Below are 18,922 nucleotides of genomic sequence, written 5' to 3'. Positions count from 1 at the left end.
TTTGTAAACTTAGGGGTTTTTTCGCAAAAAAATAATTCATAATAACCTGGAAACCTGCTATTGCAGGTAACAAGGGCAAAACCAACAAAAAAATGACAAATTTACGGTATAAACGAACAAAAAATCTGTCGAAGGGTAAAACCGACATTTTCTGTCAAACTTAAGGATTTTTATGATATTATCCCGGCAAAAGAACCAACCTCTATAAATTCTAAAACCATGAAGACCAACAATATCAATTTTCTAAAACTTGGACTAAACTTGCAAATATATTCTAACCAAAAGGAACAAAAGTGTAATTCACTCTAAAAAAAATTCATTTGTGAACAGTTTTGAAGGGATTATCCTTGTTCAAATTTTGGCTCCAAAATCAACGCTTCATCTCCCAAGACAGTGTGCGTAAAATGCTCTGACAACACCAAAACCCCATCACTTCTCACCTTTTCAAAACCCTTCAACAACTTTCCATTTGCATTCCCTTCCTTCTTTTTCAAATCGAATGACAAAGTTTTGTTCCTTTTAATCCACCTCTTTCTATTCGTTTCCGCCTGTTTTGTTGTGCTTCAAGAACAACTTAATGGCGATTGCTCCCCAGTCTAAACACACTAACACAAGCCCTCTGACTTCGTCCAAGGTATATATCTCTCTAAAATTTGTAACCTAATTTGGGTTTTAAGGTATTTACCACAATGTTGATATACCCCGATCATATTAAATTTCTACTTCTTTTCTCTTTCAATCTCTTGCATTTATTTGCTCAAGTGCTTATGTTTGTAATGGAAACAGAAAAAGGCAATGGAGATTAAGAAAAAGGCTTTACAGAAAAAGGCTAAGCAAAAGGTGAAGACTGTGAGACCCTTTTCTTTTTTCTTTCTTTATCTTCTATCTATCAGTCATTTCAGCGAACACCCTTCGTGCATTCTGAAAACTGGGGTTGAAAATTGAAATCCGTCTACCTCGTGAATAGTTGCCTGATTACTTCTTTTTGCAGGTGAGTTTCGATCTTCAACAGAACTTATCAGTAAGGTTAGTTCATATTCCACAAATACTCTTCAATTAAGTTAACTCATTCAGCTACTATTTCTCACTATACATTCGATCCATTCTGCAAACACATAAAGCTATGACCCGAAGTCAGCCCATTTGACCCAACCTCCTAATTCTCAATCCAAATCCGCTGCTATGGAGCGAGCTAAAGAAGTCCAAGCAAGCCTCCCATCTGAGTTTCCTAGTTTTGTTAAACCGATGCTTCCATCACATGTTACTGGTGGCTTTTGGCTTGTAAGTGATCAAAACACAGTCGTTTTATCACTGTGTGTATCTTATTTGGGCTACACATCGACACAAGAACACAAAAATGAAACTCCCTTTCTTTTTTCCAGGGTTTTCCCAAGAAATTCTGTGATGTCCATATGCCAAAACATGATGAAACAGTTGTGTTGGTGGATGAAGATGATCAAGAATTCAGCACAAAGTATCTTGTTCACAAGTTTGGATTGAGTGCTGGATGGAGAGGATTCTCCATTTCTCATAAATTGCTTGAAGGAGATGCTCTTGTTTTCCAATTGATTAAAAATTGGAAATTTAAGGTATACAATTACAATGATCAAGTGAATGCATTAACTTTCTTTATCTAAAGCTTTTAATTTATCAAATTCATCCGTTTTAGGTATATATTGCAAGGGTAAATGGTCTAAATGAAATCGATGGAGCTCTTGGCCTTCTAAATTTAGTTCCTTGTGGCATGAATTTATGTAAGTTTCTTTCTCTACACATTTTCTCAAGTCAACCATGGTCAAAGCTTATCTTTTCTTTTTTCTTAATAAAGCTCAAATTGAAAGAGAAAGAGATGAAGAAGATATGGATCAAGACAAAAGTTTGGTGGTGTTTAACCAATCAGAAGCCACTGAAGGGTTAAGATTCTCACAATCTGTTGTTGAATTCAAGAACATTAAAAGCATCAAAGATTTCAATATTGTGGTGGATGATTTAGTCATAGATTCTGAAATTCCAAAGCATTTTCAAATCAAATACTATGATTTATGTTGTAGTCAAAACATGTATCTTCATGAAAACTTACTAAAAGGTTTGAATGTGAAACTGGCAGTTGGAATAATTCTTGAAACTGTTACTGTTTCTGATGCTATTAAAGCGTGTAAAGTGACTACTTCACGTGATGATTTTGAAACATGGGATAAAACTTTGAAGGCATTTGAAGAAGTGGGTATGAAAGTTGGTTTTTTGAGAGGGCGAATTGGGAAACTTGTCGGGTTATTGTTTGAATCAAGTGAGGTTTTGGAAGTGAAGAGGAATGAACAAATGAAAGCTAAAGAGGAATTTAGGGTTTTTAATGAAAAGCTTTTGAGGGTGAAAGAAGTGATCAAGAATCTTGATTTTGAGATTGAAAGTTTGAAGATGAAAGGTGAGAAGCTTGAATTGGTGTTTTGTAAAGAGGCTAATGCACCTTGGTGATGTTTTTAGGTTATGAACTTTTGTCATGTTTTTGAAGAAAAGGCAATGTCTTTTTGTATTATGTAGGTCATTTGTATATTACAAAAACATCATTTTCAACCGTGACTCTCTTTATTGGAATTCATTCTCTTGCTAAATGACGCCAAACAACCTATAGAAATGAGAGGAAGTGAGAATCTTATTTTTGGAAAGCTATTTTATATATGTCAAGATTTATGGATATTTTGTGACGAAAACAAAAGTTAGAAGAATACGGATTATGGTATTACCTAGTCTCGAAAAACACATATTTGTGCACATTTGCAAGGCCCTTGCGCAAAGAGTTTTGGGCCTTTTGCAAAAGATCCATGTTTTGCGGTTATTGTAAAAAGTTGGTTTATATTCCCACTAAGTAATTCAACTTGATCTAACTTGAATAATCTTATAAACATTATTATCTAAGTCTAATGAAATTGTATACCAATTAACAATTAAGAACGGAGAAAGAAAGCCTAAAATTCAATTAAGAACGGAGAACAACCAGTTAACAAAACTATTTGCTATTTGCATTAGTCGATTCAAAATTATATATATATATATATATATATATATATATATATATATATATATATATATATATATATATATATATATATATTCCCTCCGTCCCAATATTATTGTCCACAGACAAAAAACACACAGATTAAAAAAAACATTAATTACCACTAACTTTATATAATAAAATGACAATTTTTTCCTTACTTTGCATTTAATGCTTAGTTGGTTAAGTACTAATGAGGGGGGTATTTTGGTAAAAATGTAATTTATTTTTAGAAGTGGACTATTATTTTGGGAAAAACCAAAAAGGAAAAATGGACTATAATTTTGGGACGGAGGGAGTATATATATATATATATATATATATATATATATATATATATATATATATATATATATATATATATATATAAGACAATTTCATAAATTGTCACAAGAAGTCTAAAGTGTTGGTGATTTTAGTGTCACCATGTCATTTTATGTAACTGAATTAGCATGTGAGCTAAGGGGCTTCTTAATTTGTTTTGTAATACGTGTATGGGTTGGTGCGGAGTGCACGCATGTATAAGATCAAATTAGTAGCCGGTTCGATGACTAATCGGGGGTCCGGGGGCAGCGCCCCTTTGGCGGGGTCTAGGGCAGCGCCCCTAGCGGGGTCCAAGGGGCAGAGCCCCTGGCTGGGGTCCTGCGGGGTTTGGGGCAGCACCCCAAAACCTTTCTGAATTTTACATATGGGTACATAGTGAGTTATTATGATTCTTGAGGGTGATTATGGTAAAACTAATAAAACTCGTTAGTTTTGGTAACCTTAAATCCTCATTAAAATCCGGATTATCCTGACTTGTTACCAAAGGAACTGGTTATTATATAAACGACTCTTCTTTTTAGAAGTGAGATACGATCTTAAACTCTCATTTTTTCATCATACTTTCACAGAATCCTCTAGCATATTGGCTGACGATTTCTGTGCCTAGAATCGTAAGTGTCCACTTGGATTATCCTAGGCTGAATTTCTTGTAACTCAGGCATAGGGTAGAAATATCAGTTCGGAAAGTGATATCACGATCCAAGCTAGTATCCAGATCTCCACTACAAACCCTAAACTTCCCTACAATCAAATTGAAATTATCTGTTCCTGGAGATGGATGACTCAATCCGTGAGATGACTACCAAGTTTGCCAAACTGGAGAAGTTCGAAGGTGTCGGCTTCAGGCGTTAGAAGATGAAGATGCACTTCATGCTGACTACTCTGAAAGCAGCATACATGCTGACTACAACAAGAGCAGCGGAGCCAGAGGAAGGTGTTGTGGAGACTATTGAAGATATAAGAAGGAGACAAAAGTGGGACAACGATGACTACATCTGCAAAGGTCACATTCTGAACGGTATGTCTGATGCTTTATTTGATATCCATAGTGAAGCCTTGTGTGCTAAGGAGTTGTGGGACACCCTTGAGTTGAAGTATATCACCGAGGATGCTTCTAGCAAGAAGTTTCTGGGTAGTGACTTTAACAATTATAAGATGGACGACTCAAGGTATGTTACTGAACAATTCAATGAACTCCTTGGCATATACGATCAGTTTAAATTGCACTGTATGAATATGGATGAATCCATTGATGTGTCAACCATCATTGACAAACTGCCACCATCCTGGAAAGACATCAAACACAACTTGAAACATCAAAAGGAGGAACTGTCATTGGTTCAACTTGCTAGTCACATTCGTATTGAAGAATCTCTTCGTGCGAAGGAAAGTGACAAATCTGAAAAACCCAAAGGAAAAGTTGAACCTGGACAACCCTCGGTTCATATGGTTGAAAACAAACCAAGAAACCAGAACCAAAAAGGACATGGAAAACGTAAGTAGGAACATGTCCCAAGAAACTCCAACAAAAATAGAAAGGACCTGGTTTGTTGGAGGTGTAATCAAATTGGGCATTGCAAGTGTTATTGTCATGTGAATTTGGGCAACAATGGTGCTGGAAACAGCGGAGCCAATGGGAAAGTGAACGGGTCTTCGGCCCAAGTTAAAGGAGGTCAGTTTTTTACTAACTTTGATAATTCAAATCAAAATTATTTTTATTATGTTTCATTTATCCCTGAATAATTCTATGTCTAGGATGATGATGTTGCTTGGTGGATCGATTACGGAGCAATAAACCATGTATGCAAGGATAAACAGATGTTTGAAACATTAACTCTGCTTGAAGATGGGTTGGTGCTGAAAATGGGAGACAATTCTTTTATTCCTATTTGTGGTTTAGGTGTAGTGTGTCTTGAATTTACTTATGGAAAGACAATTAAGTTATTTGATGTTTTGTTTGAATTCAGCTGGCTTTAAACAAGTTATTGAGTCGGATAAGTTTGTTTTGTCTAAGGGTGGAATGTTTATTGGCTTTGGATATTTAAATAATAGAATGTTTCGTTTAAATCTTGTTGACAAATTATTACCTATTGAAAATTTAGCATTTGTATCTTCTGCTTCTAATGTTGATAAATCTATGCTTTGGCATGTAAGATTAGGTCATGTCAACTTTAGAAGGATGCATGAGATGTCAAAAGATGGATTAATTCCACTTTGAAAATAACAATGTGGGTATCTTGGGGTATACGTTCTTGCTATGATTGATCGTACACATCTCATCCTTTTTTGGTTACCCTTGAAAACCATTTTGAAAACAACTTAAAAAAACTATTTTGAAAAGTATTTTGAAAATTCTTTTAAAAACTTTTACAGGTCCGTAGTTTGAGTCTGGATTCACACGAATGCTCATCCAATTCGCTCAAACCAGGGCTATGATACCAAATAGTAACGTCCCAAAAATCATGATAAATTTTTTGTTTTTCAATTAAGGTAAAACCATTATTTCAATCAATAACCCAAGTCATAAGAAACCAAGTATCAAACACAAATATCCCAAAATCAATGTATCATAAATCTCCAAAACATGTCACCAAAGGATGTATACAATCACGCCTTTGCTTTGCTACAATCATCAGAAGTACCTGAAACATAACACATAAACCATAGACCAAAGCTTAGTGAGTTCTCCCAAATTACCACCACACATAACAACATGCATACTAGATCGACAGTCATCATACTAGATTACCCCTAAGCCCACAACATGATTCTGGGTTGCCTTTCCAGCCTACAACACATGTTTGGATTGCTCTCGATCCCACAATATAAGTCTGGCTTTCCCTTGTCTGTCCCGCATCTTATGCCTGGCTTGCTCTCGGATTTGTTGACTTCCGAACAAAGCAGTATTACCTCAATCCAACCGCATTATATCAACATATGTAACAAATAAAACATATAACAACAACAGATAATCATGCATATCTTAACAAATCACGAAAATATAGCAACATACTAACCATGATACACAACCTACTACGCTGGTATTGATGTCTTTGACCTCCAAGTACAACGAGGAAACTCACCTCACAGTCTGAAAAGATAGTTGAACAAATCACGGCTCTGAATACTGCCTCTACTGATTACCTACATAAATAACAGGGCCTTAAACTCAAACTACCACTCAAAATACCCAAAATCCCCGTAAGTCAAACTTGGTCAAACCCTGGTCAAAGGTCAAAGTAAAAAAGTCAAGGAAAGTCAAAGCAGACTAATTATGCCCCACGTACTCAGTTACTATGATAGGCGTAGTCAGGATGCTTCAAATCCATGGGGTATCAACTTTGTACATGCAGCGTACCTCTTGGTACGCCCAGTGTACGCCGTCTGGACCCATTCGTCCTTAATAAGTGCTTATTCCTTAAATACCTCACATCTAAACTCAGATCAAGAACCAGAATATCATTCTAATTCATAAAGTTTCCACCTTTATGAATTTCCATGGCTAGAAGTGGACCAAAAGCTAAAACCCTAACTTAATATTTAACCAAAACATTAAAACTCTTGCATAAAATGGATAAAAGGAACAAGATTACATTTTTATGGTTCTTAGAAACTAAAAATTTCTGAAAGGATAACTCTTATGGTTTAGAGTAAACCATACCCATGAACACCAAGACTATAGGACCAAAAGGCATAAAACTTATGAACTAGCAAGATCCAAAGATAATATTCATCAAGTTCCAAGCTTTTTAGCTTCAAGGGATGCTTGAGGGTGAAATACTTTTGGATATAATTTGCCTTGAGCTTCCAAAATAATCTACCACCTCCGTCCTCCTTAACAAGCACCAAAATACACTCTTATCCAACTCAAAATCACACTCAATGAACTAGGGTTTGCAAAGGACGATTTTGGAGATGGAGGCTAATGAGGGAAATGGTTTTGAGGAGATAAGGATGTTCAAATAGTGACCAAACCCTAAGAACTAGGGTTTGCTCATTTATCACGTACGCCCAACGTACTCATGAGTACGCCCAACATACTCACATGCATGTGCAACTCTCTTAAACGGGCTACGCCCAACATACACCCCATATACACATGGCGTAAGGACCAATCTTGTAGTAAATTTGTCTTTTAGGTCAAAAAAAGAAAATACTTGATGTCAGGGTGTTATAAAAGCCTTCATCAGAAAAGAACAGGCAGAGAGGTCCTAACACAACCCTCAACCTGAACTTAACCCCAAATCCAAAATGTGCCTCTATCATTGCTTACATCCTCGAATGAGATAACATGAGCCCCCGAACTTGCTTCACTTATTACAAATGACCACTAAACCTTATCCTTTCCCCAAGTCTTGGCTCAAACAACAACCAAAATTATATATCCACTTGACCTTGGTTAGGAAACTTCAAGTTGACTTGCACTTAAAGGTATTCCTATTTACACTAATCGACTTTCCCCCACTTGTAATCATCTATACCCTATCAACCTTTTTACCATTTGAATTTCCAAGGCATCTACAATTTCATTACTCAAGATTGCCACCAACTTGAGCTTGCAAGAATTAAAAGTTCATGAAAATTTAACCTAGCGTACACACATCCCAAAATTCGGATAAATACACCCCACTATCTCAACAAAAACTTGATATATCCAAGCACCTTTCACTTGGTACAACTTCACAATCTTCAAGCGACTTCAACAGATGACGACAAAATTTTAACCATGTTATAAAAAATAGATAGATAAACATTCTGATGACCCACTTATTATAGAGAAACACCCACACAAACATGCAACAACCACGCCCTGAAGGTGTGAATTTGGAAGAAACTAACATTACACCAATGATTCAACCAATCCTTCATTGCTCACAACTACAAACGATTCATATGAATCCTGCATTCAAATCCAACATGCTCATGCTACATTTTCCTCAGACTCAATGCACCGAAACCGTCAAATCGGCCCAGCAGCCGATCCTCCAAGCATAACACCCAATTCTTCTCTTCTTAGGGCTCACTCTACCACTGGCTATCGTCTCCCATGTCGAAGTCTAAAACCGACTCATTCAAATACCCTCTAACCATGACCCTCGGTATGCAAAATGGCATATAACAATCCCACAATAATAATATCCAGACAATCATAAAGAAACTACGATTCTAGGTGGATACTTAAATAGTCAGAAAATGGCATCTCACACATACAAAACATAAATAATAAACGCATGAAGGAACAAAATATGATACATACCAGCAACATTCCATGACGGAACTCGGTCCTCCTTGACCTATAGCTGAAATGCTCAAATCTTTACCACTGGAACCTCCTCCTTGTCCTTACGACCACCAGTAATCCTTAGTGTAGCTGGAGAAGGTGTCCTCACTGCTCTCCTGAAAACCACAGACAGTCGGCCTGCTTGTGGCCCACTTGGTTGTAGTTAAAACAAATCAGACTCGACCCCTACGGATAAACCCTACTAATATGACCAAACCTGCTACACTTGTAGAAGCCCATATCTCTAGATTGAAAAAACCCCATCGTGCGGTTTCCCACATTGGCCCCAACTTTTTTGGTCGTTAACTCACAAATCAAACGTCTTGGGCTTCTTCGCTAAGCCCTCCGCTGCCTGGGTATGAAACAACTTCCACCTCTTCAGAAGCTCCAAATATATCTCTTGTTACCATGCTCTGGCAATCATATCCTCCAAGTTCATGCAACTATACATGCTTGCAAACTCCCGTATATCATCCCATAACATATCATGATACCTCGCCTTATTCATCTCCTCATTCGCAACATACTGAGGAACTAGCAAAGCCATCTCCCTGAAATTGGCGGTGATCTCTTCCACAGTCTTTGTCGTCTAGCGAAGGTCTTGACACTACCTCGCTAACTGTTGCACCTTAATGTCCGGTGCAGACTTTGCCCCGAATCTCTTCACAAAATTAGTCCAAGACATGGCCGCCACGGCCTCAGCTCCCAATGAGTGACTAACCTCCTCCTACCAGTCGCGGGCTCTATCCCTCAAAAGAAAAGATGAATATCCCACCTTTAATCCTTCATAGAAGAAACAAGTCCGTTGATCATTCTCCATGTCAGCAATCCACCGCCTACTAGCAATAAGGTCCTTCTTCCCGAAGAACTATGGGGCTCCACAATCATTGAAGTCCTGAAAAGAGAGAGTTCGTGTCCTAATCTGACCAGGCACAATCTCTGCACGAAAAGCCCATGATCTCCTCATTGATGGTACCAAATATCACATTAGTCGCATCCATAATACCACAAGTGATCTTAGATGAAACGAACTTGCGAATCCTCTCATCAATCGGAGGAGCGCCATATCCTAAACCTGAACTTGAACCTCCTCCAAGAGTGCTCGTTACCATACTGAAAAGAAACCATACAATAATCAGAACATACCCAATGAATTCCTCATTCTACAGTGTAACAGCCCGGATTCCCATGTATTATTTATTCTCATAATTTTGGTGATTTGTGAGGAGACTCGGCGAGTTGGAGCCCAAACTCGCCGAGTATGATCGCGGTTTGGGCACGGGTTCGCGTCCGGACTCGGCGAGTCCATGCTGTTTAATGAAACCCTAATTTACAGGGTATGAGACCTATTTAAAGGGGCTTATGGCCGTCATTTGCGGCCACCAACCCCAGAGAGAACCCTAAAGAGTCTTTGAGCGTCTTGTGAGAGAGAAGAGGAAGATCCTTGACTATTTGTGGGTGTTTTTGCATATAGAAGAGGATCAAGGCAAGAGGAGACCAAAGAAGGTGCTAATCCAGTGATTTCTGAGCTCAGAGACTTCATTTGAGGTAACCATTCGTTCCTTTCTTAGTCCTTGGTGTAAATCTTAGAGTTAGGGTTTCTTTGTGGAATGATCCATGGAGTAATTGGCCTCTTCTTGTGTTGGTGCTTTAGATCTGGACCCAAAGAGGTCCAGAGACCCTTTTCCCTCAAGGTTTATGAGTGTTAATGGAGGCCATGAGCTTAGAATAGCATTCTAGAGACCATATCATCAAATAAGGCCTTTGGACCTTTGCATGAGCACCAAGATTGTAACTTTACGTGATGTATGTGCTTGGAAGGACTGGATCTATGAGTTATTGGAACGGATCTGACCTCAGGAGTGAGTTTGAGTTTATGCATGGCATAGACTCGCCGAGTCCGAAGAACAGACTCGGCGAGTAGCATGAAGATTGTCCATAACCACTCAGCGAGTGGTCTTGCCAAGTTAAGGGATTGACTCAGTGAGTCAGGGAGAGTCAGAGAGGGTTGACGGGTGGACTGAGTCAAGCTAGAACTCGCCGAGTTGTTCTTGAGACTCAACGAGTTGAGTCGTGGTGGCCCCGTGATTCATGCCACGTGGAACTCGTCGAGTCAGGGAAGTACTCAACGTGTCAAGAGAGAATCCTAGGGAGTCAGTGAACACGTATAGACTCGCCGAGTCGCTCTAGTGCACTCGCCGAGTCCAGTCAAAGTTTACCGTTGACCGTTGACCATAGTTGACAAGTGTTGACTTGATAGGGGTAGTCACCCTTAGTTGTGAAAGTGTTATTAGAGATATATTGTGTTATAGGAGGATTATAGCTCGGGGGATCGAGCGCGAGTGATTTCCGGGATTTGCGAGTTATCGAGATACGCGAGGTGAGTCTTCTCACTATACTTTACCTTGAGTAGGTAATTAGAGTTATGTGACAGAGTATTTGTATGCTATATGTATGTTATGTGTTGTACTGCATTATTTCTATGTGATTTATGTTGTGCATGTTTATAGAGTTGGAACCGGAAGGTTCACAGAGATTAGAACCAGAGGGTTTACAGAGTAGGGTCTACGGACCCACAGAGTTATAGCCTTGAGTGGCTAATATGTGTTATGTGTGGTATTTTGGGGAACTCACTAAGCTTTGTGCTTACAGTGTTGGTGTTATTTGTTTCAGGTACTAGAGATGACCGTGGGAAGGCGCCGGCTTGATCAGTACACACACATGGGATTTTTATGTTATGTGATCTTGGGATTCTTTATATGTCATGGATTGGAGTTTCAAACATTGATGTTTTTATGAAAATTAAATGAATATGTTTTTATATTATGTGAAAAATTATTTTGAAATTTACGGTGTTACATACAGGCTTCTTAGAATCCTCGTGGCTTTCTTCAATTCGAGTAGATCTTGTGCTTTCAGTAGTACGGGCCCAATACTACCCTCCACACCTATCTGTACTTTCTTAAAGAATCATCATGAATCCTCTAAGTCATCTTCTCATACTGACATTCCAAAAATCCGCTAAGCAACACACCAGTCATACTAAAGTACTTCCTAGGCTCTTTTAGAATTCCCACCTCACCCTACCATTAACTGCTGAAGGACCCTTACCAATGTAAGCTAACCATTTCATGAATACAATTACATGTAACAAAAGCTTAAATAATCCTTCGACTAAGAAACTTAACCCTACAACAATTGTACTCAAACAAGAGTTGTACAATAGGGTCAAATCAATCATTTTAAGATTATCTAACCTTTGTAGTATGTAACTTAACCTATTCATGTAACAATTAACTGACATCAATATGATTCCTACAAATCACAAAGCAAGTAGCATTCGAGTAGTAACACTATACATGCCACAAAACATCAACATGCATCCTTCTTAAAGGCATAGTTCCTAATAGGCATTCTAGCATGTAACCCTGAACATATCCTTATTCTAACTTCTAGCATGCAAAACATATAACATAAAATGTATTGGTATTATGGGGATCACTTATTTTTCTTTTCAAAAAGATTACTAATTCCTCAATTTGAGTTTAGACACACCTGAGATTATGTCCGAATACAAACTTGTAACGTCCCATAAATACTAATAAAATTTTCATTTTTAAACCATCAAATCCAAACAACCATCTGTTCTAAAACCAATAAAAGTAAAAATGTATTTTCAACCATGAGAGTAAAGCAATAACATCCAGTGTGGAAAAACCATCAGGGGATGCGGTGCAGTCAAGTCGGCCCCTTCCCTTTGGAACCGAAAGTACCTGAAAAATGTTAAACCACAAACCGTACGCACAAAGCTTAGTGAGTTCCCCAAAATTCCATATACCATACAGGATAGCGAATGTTATGTGCCATCCATAGTTTTACAATCACTATCATGCCATGATCCACATCATGGTCTTTCCTTGCCAGGTCGGGGGCCAAAACCCAGGTCTTACAAACAAGTGCCAAGAGCCACCTCCTAGTCTTCCATGCAAGCATCACAAAGACAACTAGCATCCTATATATAACTGTCAGAGTCCAGACCCTGGTCTTGCATACAAATTTTTGGGAGCCATATTCAGGTCTTTCATACAATTTCCAGGGGCCATCATTTTGTCTTCCTACATGGTATAGTGACAAGACTCACCTGACTCACAAATTCGGCTAAAACTCAACCTGATGCCATGTCGACCACAAATAACAACTCTCACAGCCAAATGATGGGTGCTAACATCTCCTAATAATCCACACAAGGCAAACCCTAAGTCTTCCTTTCAAAAATAGAAATTTGACCAAAAGTCAACCCATACCAAAAGTCAACGGTCAAAGTCAAAGTCAACAACCAACATTGTCAACCATTGAGCCTCATATCGTGACCATCCCTTGGTCATGATGTGAGAGCACACTCAACCTAATTCCAAATCGTCGTGCTCCAACTCATCCAACTCGGTCACGGACAACCTACTCAGCAAGCATCATGACGTGAACCCTCCTTAGTCACATCGTGAACATCACAGGCCAAAATTGTTGTGACTTCCTCCTTGGTCACGTCGTGACCTCTCTATGGTCATGTCGTAACCACAGTCTAAAACAACCACCTAATGGTTTGAGCCCTTAATCCATTACGCCTCCGATTCTAACTTTTCCAGAAGCTTAAAGGAACCCCCAAAGTTCTATAAAAATGACAACTTTATGGACATGCGTACCCCATACATGTCCTCAATCCAATCTAAAGCAAAGGCCAATAAAATGACTCCAAACTCATGTAATGAACCCAAAGCACAACAAAATCCCATATCTGAACCAAATGTTACTCAAAAGGCTTCAAGAATCAATATAGTTGCCAACTTTATGGAATCTCAACACATCAATTTGCTCAAACTTGAAGATAAAGGGACAAGGACTTAGAACTAGCAACCTAGAAGCATAAAGGTTGAATCTTGGACACTTAAAAAGGTCCAGAATGAGAACAAGATGATGATAATGAAGCTTCCTTGTTGGATCAACACTCTAGAACAATCCTTCTTCTTCAAGCTACCAAAAGCACCAAAATGAGCCAGGAATCACAAGGAGAGGATAGGATTATAGTTTTATGGGTTTGAGGATGATAGAGGCTGATAATGAATCCTAAAATCGAGTTTATGGGATTTAAATACGAAGGAAACCCTACAAGATCATGGGCTTAGGCTGCAACCCTTGTTACGTCGTGACCATCTATGTGTCACGTCATGACAATCCTCCATATACATGATCCTTCATTTGGTTGGTCACAACATGACCTCCTCCTCTTGGGCACATTGTGACACATGAATTTTCCTAAAAGTCATGCTTTTGATTCCTATAAGCCCTACTCCGAACCCATTAGGAACACGAGTGTTACAATGTAGAAAATTTCCAACACCTCATCTTCTTTTAAAGTCACTTTCTAGAAGGAGCAGGACCATTCAAGTCTGCTTTCCATTTTTTTGCCCAAATTTTTCTTTCCCCTTCCCTTTGGTTGGGTTTTCGCTTCCAGTTGTGTTTCAAGTACCACCACATCTTCTTCATCTTGTGTTTGCATTAGGGGTGATGTTATGAGTGACATTTGGGGTTGGGATAGGGGTGACAATATGGGTAACAGTTAGGGTTGGGATATGGGTGATATTCGGGGTTGGGATTCCGGAGGGATTTGAAAAATATTTCATGTTGGAAAGTAAAATGATGTACCCCTTGACGCTAAACATGTTGGTGCGTGGAAAGGGGGATTCAATACGTGGTTAATATGGTTGTGGTTAAATTTGAAAAATGAGTTGCCAAGATTTGAAATCCCACTTCCCACATAGAAGGCCAAAGCCTTTACATCAACCAAAAATTTGTGTCATCATCATGTAAACATAGTTTAACCAATTGATATAGTGGTAATAGGCTAAATACCATTTTTAATATAAACATCCAAGGTTTAAAATTTTAATGGAAAACAAATGCCATTTTGAGCGGATGGTAATAGGCTAATGACATTTTTAATAAAAGTATCTACAGTTTGGGAGTTTGGGGATTTGACAAGGGTAAATCTAAGACATAGGAAGTTGGTCTCATAGTATGAACCATCTAAAATTTTAAATTTATTTAGTTTTTTTTATAGAAAATTTTTTAAAACCTACTTTGTAAAAATTCTAGGACTGGTTGTAACTTGCATTGATCTTTCATAAGTTTTAAATGCTCTGTTGCAATATTGGTGTAGAATGTGCATTTTCAGTAATGAAGCTGATAAAGATTAAAGACTAATATACGTAACAAAATGGGTGATATATGAGTGATAATTTATGTCATATATTGAGAATAATGTTTTAGAAAGTATTAGTAATGATATAATTTTCCAAATATTTCTGTAACACCCCGTTTTGAAAGTACACGGTTGTGGTCCCGGAAGCCAAAGGGTAGGGGCGATTCGGTCTTTTATGGGTCTCGGGTTTTATCCGGAAGGTTTTAGGCTTAGGGGTGTGGCTAGGAGCATAGGGATTCTTGCCACCTTTTCGTGGATATAAAGTTCGTCGGAAACGGACTTAGAACGAAGAAGTTATAGTACTTTAAAGTTGTTGACAAAAGTAGTCCCTAGATGGAAAAACTTGCATTTCAGACCTTGCATGGAAGGTGATAAATGCGTGAGTACGCCCAGCGTAGAGATGGAAATTGGACGCGGGAGGCTCGGGCAGTACGTCCACCGTACTGGAATTACGCCCAACGTAGTGCCCAGGACCTTCAAACCCTAATTATGTATTATTTAAGCAACTTAAGACCCAAGGCACTTCATCCTTTCAGCCTCCACTGTACCTTAAGCCTTTTTCAAAACCCTAAACCACATTGGTGTGTTCTTGTGAGTTGGTAACCCTTTTGAGAGCATTTTGGTGTTGCTTTGGTGTTTTGGAAAAGGAAGAAGTTTGAAGAAGGAGCAAGGATTCAAAGGGAGCTTGTAGATCCAGGAGATTAGCACCATTTCTGACTCATTTGAGGTATGAAGCTTCAAACTTGACCATGAAATGCTTAGTTAGAATGTTGGGGTGTTTTATGGGTTAATTTGACTCCATTGTTGGGGTTTCTTGTATCTTGTTAGTTTCAGAGTAAAAGAGTCGTCCTTTTGAGCTCTTAGAAGCACGTAGAGCCATAAAAATGCAATCTTTATGGTTCAAATGGACTCATGAAATTGTTAAGACCTTTCATTAAGCTCTTTTGAGCTCTGGACTCCCATTAAGTCATTATGTAAGTTAAGTTGCCAACTTTACGTTTTAAGTCATCCATGGGAATCAGATCTGGGGTTTTGGACCATTGACTTGAAGCATTAAGTGCTTAATAGAAGAAAGAGGTTAGCAGGGGAGTACGTTGGGTGTACAAGCTGGTACGCGCAGTGTATAGGTCACAAGCCCAGTACGCCCTACATACAGCTGAGTACGCCCCACGTACTCAGTTAGAGTGGGTTTCGCACTAATGGGCCTCGGTTTGGGCCATTCTTTGGACTTGACTACTTTGGTCCTTAGTGGGCCATCTGGAATTGAACATTGGACCAAAGAAGAATTATTGGGCTTTTGGCTAAGGCCCATGAGAGGGGTTTGGGCCTAATTGGAAATTGGGCCACTAATGGGCTTCTATGGATTTTATGGTTTGGGTCTTTTATATTATGGTTTTGGGCCTTAGAGCTAGACCATGTTGGACTAGGGGTAAAATGGTCATTTTACCCTAAGGATGATCATTTGTACGGTCTAAGTGTTATTTTGGTATTGATAGTTCGGGGAGCCGAAGGATCAGCAGTCAGGGAATTTCCAGTAGCAGTCAGAAGTGTATCATCCAGCTTGTGAGGTGAGTCTCCTCACTGTTTGTATGGGTCTAAGGCACCAATGCCGACCCATTTTGTTTATGTATGATAGGAAGACATGGGGGTTAGCCCTAGGCATTATGCATGGAAGACCAGGGTAGGCTCCTGGCACACAGCATGTTATTATGTATGGTAGGAAGACCCGGGGGTTAGCCCTAGGCAATATGTATGAAAGACCAGGAGGTGGCTCTTGGCACACTGTATGCTGATTAGCTAAGTAGAGTAGTATGTATGCTAGTTGTCTTTGTGATGCTTGCATGGAAGACCAGGAGGTGGCTCTTGGCACTTGTCTGTAAGACCGAGGGGGTGGCCCTAGGCTTGGCAAGAAAGACCACGTGCGGCCCGTGGCATAATGGAAAGACTATGTTTGGCACATAGCATCTTACTTGATTATGGATGTGTTTGATATGTATGGCTCACAATATTTATGACATGTATGGCCTAGTTGATATGTATGGTATGTGGTAATTGGGGAACTCACTAAGTTTCGTGGTTACGGTGTACAGTTTTGGTTTCAGGTATCTTCAGTTTTCAAGAAATAGGGGCTTGGGACGATCGCAACGCATTCACCCATGTTATTTCGCATTATGTGATCTTTGGGATTAGACTCTGATATTTGTTTTAATTGAAATATTTTCAATGTCTGGAACAAAGATATTAAAGGTTTTCTTATATTAAAAATGAAATTTTCGGCCTTAAATTTTTGGATGTTACAATTTCAAGGCATAAGACCATGCGTGGTACAATTATAAGAACTTTAATATAACTATTACATGTTTAAACATTCCAAAGTAAATGACCCGATCCGCAACAAATATTGTTCTCTTCTATTTTTATCGGTTTCACCTAGTTAGAGAACCACATAGTTTTATATTCTACATTCGTCACTAGATTCTAATGGTAAAATATTGATGTTAGAATAAATCCATTAAAAATATATAAATACAAAGACTTTCGTGCTATTGTCCCTATACCTTAATACAAGATTAGTAAATTCTTATGATGATGATTTGAGTGGATGGTTTATATTAATGACCGCTAATTGGACGGTAACTGTGAACGGCATTTACATCATTGTAAATGATTCAAAAAATTTAATTCCAAAAAGAAAGTGGTCTTGTTATGTGTTGTTGATTCATTAAAGAAATATGGAAAGTATTTTCGGTTTTAAGTGCTTGCATATTTTAATGGGTAAATAGCATAAAAGACATTAAGTTTACATTAAAATTCTAATTTGACACTGTGGGTTTTTTTTTGTCTCAAATTTGACACCGTGTTTTCCAATTTTTTACAATTCTGAGTTTCTGACTACTTGACTGGTCAACCCGGTTACCTGCTAACGTGCATGATAACGTGTCAGTTTTGATAAAGTGACATGCTGACATGTCAAAATTGATTTTTTTTTCCACAAAAAACATTAAGTTTTCACTTTTTTTTTTTCAATTTTGACACTCTATTTTTTTGTTCCAAATCAACATTATTTTTTCCAATTTTGTTCAATGTTTACCATTTTTCATTTGAAACCAGATAAATATTTTTTTAATACATTTTAAACCCTCTAATTACATTTTTTTTTCATTTAAAAACCATAGTTTTGTAAAAATACAAGTTTTTTTTTTTAACATTTAAACCATAATGTTATGTATAAATATGTATTAGTTATATAAAAACTATATTTTATATTAAATACACAACTTTAAAATGAGTTTGGAGGTTTGGAGGCATTTAGTCGATCAAAGCTCAGATGTCAAGTTTGCAACTCGTGGAATCTTACATCTCATATCTTATTCGTAATATTATTATGAGCATCTTGAATCTCATGGTGTGGCTCTCATTAAATCATATCTTTTAGCTCATTTTTTTCAAAAGTATTTTATGAAGGATAAATATCGTCATTATTACATCTATTTTAGTATTCTCATTAAATTTTGGTATTTTGTGATATTTCTCACATCTTCTTCAATGTTTCAAACAAACATTAGATATCAGTATATACCTAATAAAATTATTTAACTGTGAATAAAAATATATGTAAAATCTACAACAAAAAATAAAATAAATAATATTTCATAAGGGATAAATGATAAATTTTGTTGATCTTATTCGAAGCTTATGATTATTTTGGTTCTCATTATATAACTAATGCATATTTATACATAAAATTATGGTTTGAATGTAAAAAGAAAAAATAATATTGTATTTATTCAACAATATGGTTTTTAAATGAAAAAAAAATTATACGGTTTCAAATGTATTAAAAAAATATTTATATGGTTTCAGATGGGAAATGGTAAACATTGAACAACATTGGAAAAAATGATGTTTGATTTGGAACAAAAAAATAGAGTATCAAAACTGGAAAAAAAAAAAACTTAGTGTCAAAATCGAAAAAAATGAAAACTTAGTGTTTTTTGTGAAAAAAAAA

At 37.6% G+C, this 18,922-nt stretch overlaps 1 protein-coding gene across 1 annotated transcript; it reads left to right on the top strand.

Annotated features, from left to right (window-relative positions):
- The first annotated feature begins 234 nt into the window (after nucleotides 1-234).
- On the top strand, nucleotides 235-2,592 carry LOC145065011 (B3 domain-containing protein Os01g0234100-like). Its single transcript, XM_079012352.1, has 7 exons — nucleotides 235-634; nucleotides 787-840; nucleotides 992-1,026; nucleotides 1,122-1,281; nucleotides 1,383-1,589; nucleotides 1,670-1,754; nucleotides 1,829-2,592. Exons 1-7 carry the CDS (start codon nucleotides 578-580, stop codon nucleotides 2,470-2,472), a joined length of 1,242 nt encoding a protein of 413 aa, XP_078868478.1. The 5' UTR covers nucleotides 235-577; the 3' UTR covers nucleotides 2,473-2,592.
- The last annotated feature ends 16,330 nt before the right edge of the window (nucleotides 2,593-18,922 follow it).

Source organism: Lactuca serriola, chromosome 7 (genome assembly GCF_051521515.1).
Source record: "Lactuca serriola cultivar US96UC23 chromosome 7, Lser_US96UC23_V15, whole genome shotgun sequence".
Lineage (NCBI taxonomy): Eukaryota > Viridiplantae > Streptophyta > Magnoliopsida > Asterales > Asteraceae > Lactuca > Lactuca serriola.
This window is presented reverse-complemented; position numbering and strand designations above follow the sequence as displayed.

What these genes read in the sequence shown, in the direction of transcription:
- LOC145065011 (XM_079012352.1), top strand. Translation starts at nt 578, where the DNA reads ATGGCGATTGCTCCCCAGTCTAAACACACTAACACAAGCCCTCTGACT. An exon ending in AGAAAAAGGCTAAGCAAAAG is followed by an intron (nt 841 to 991) that starts GTGAAGACTGTG and finishes TTCTTTTTGCAG; the next exon opens with GTGAGTTTCGATCTTCAACA. An exon ending in TTACTGGTGGCTTTTGGCTT is followed by an intron (nt 1,282 to 1,382) that starts GTAAGTGATCAA and finishes TCTTTTTTCCAG; the next exon opens with GGTTTTCCCAAGAAATTCTG.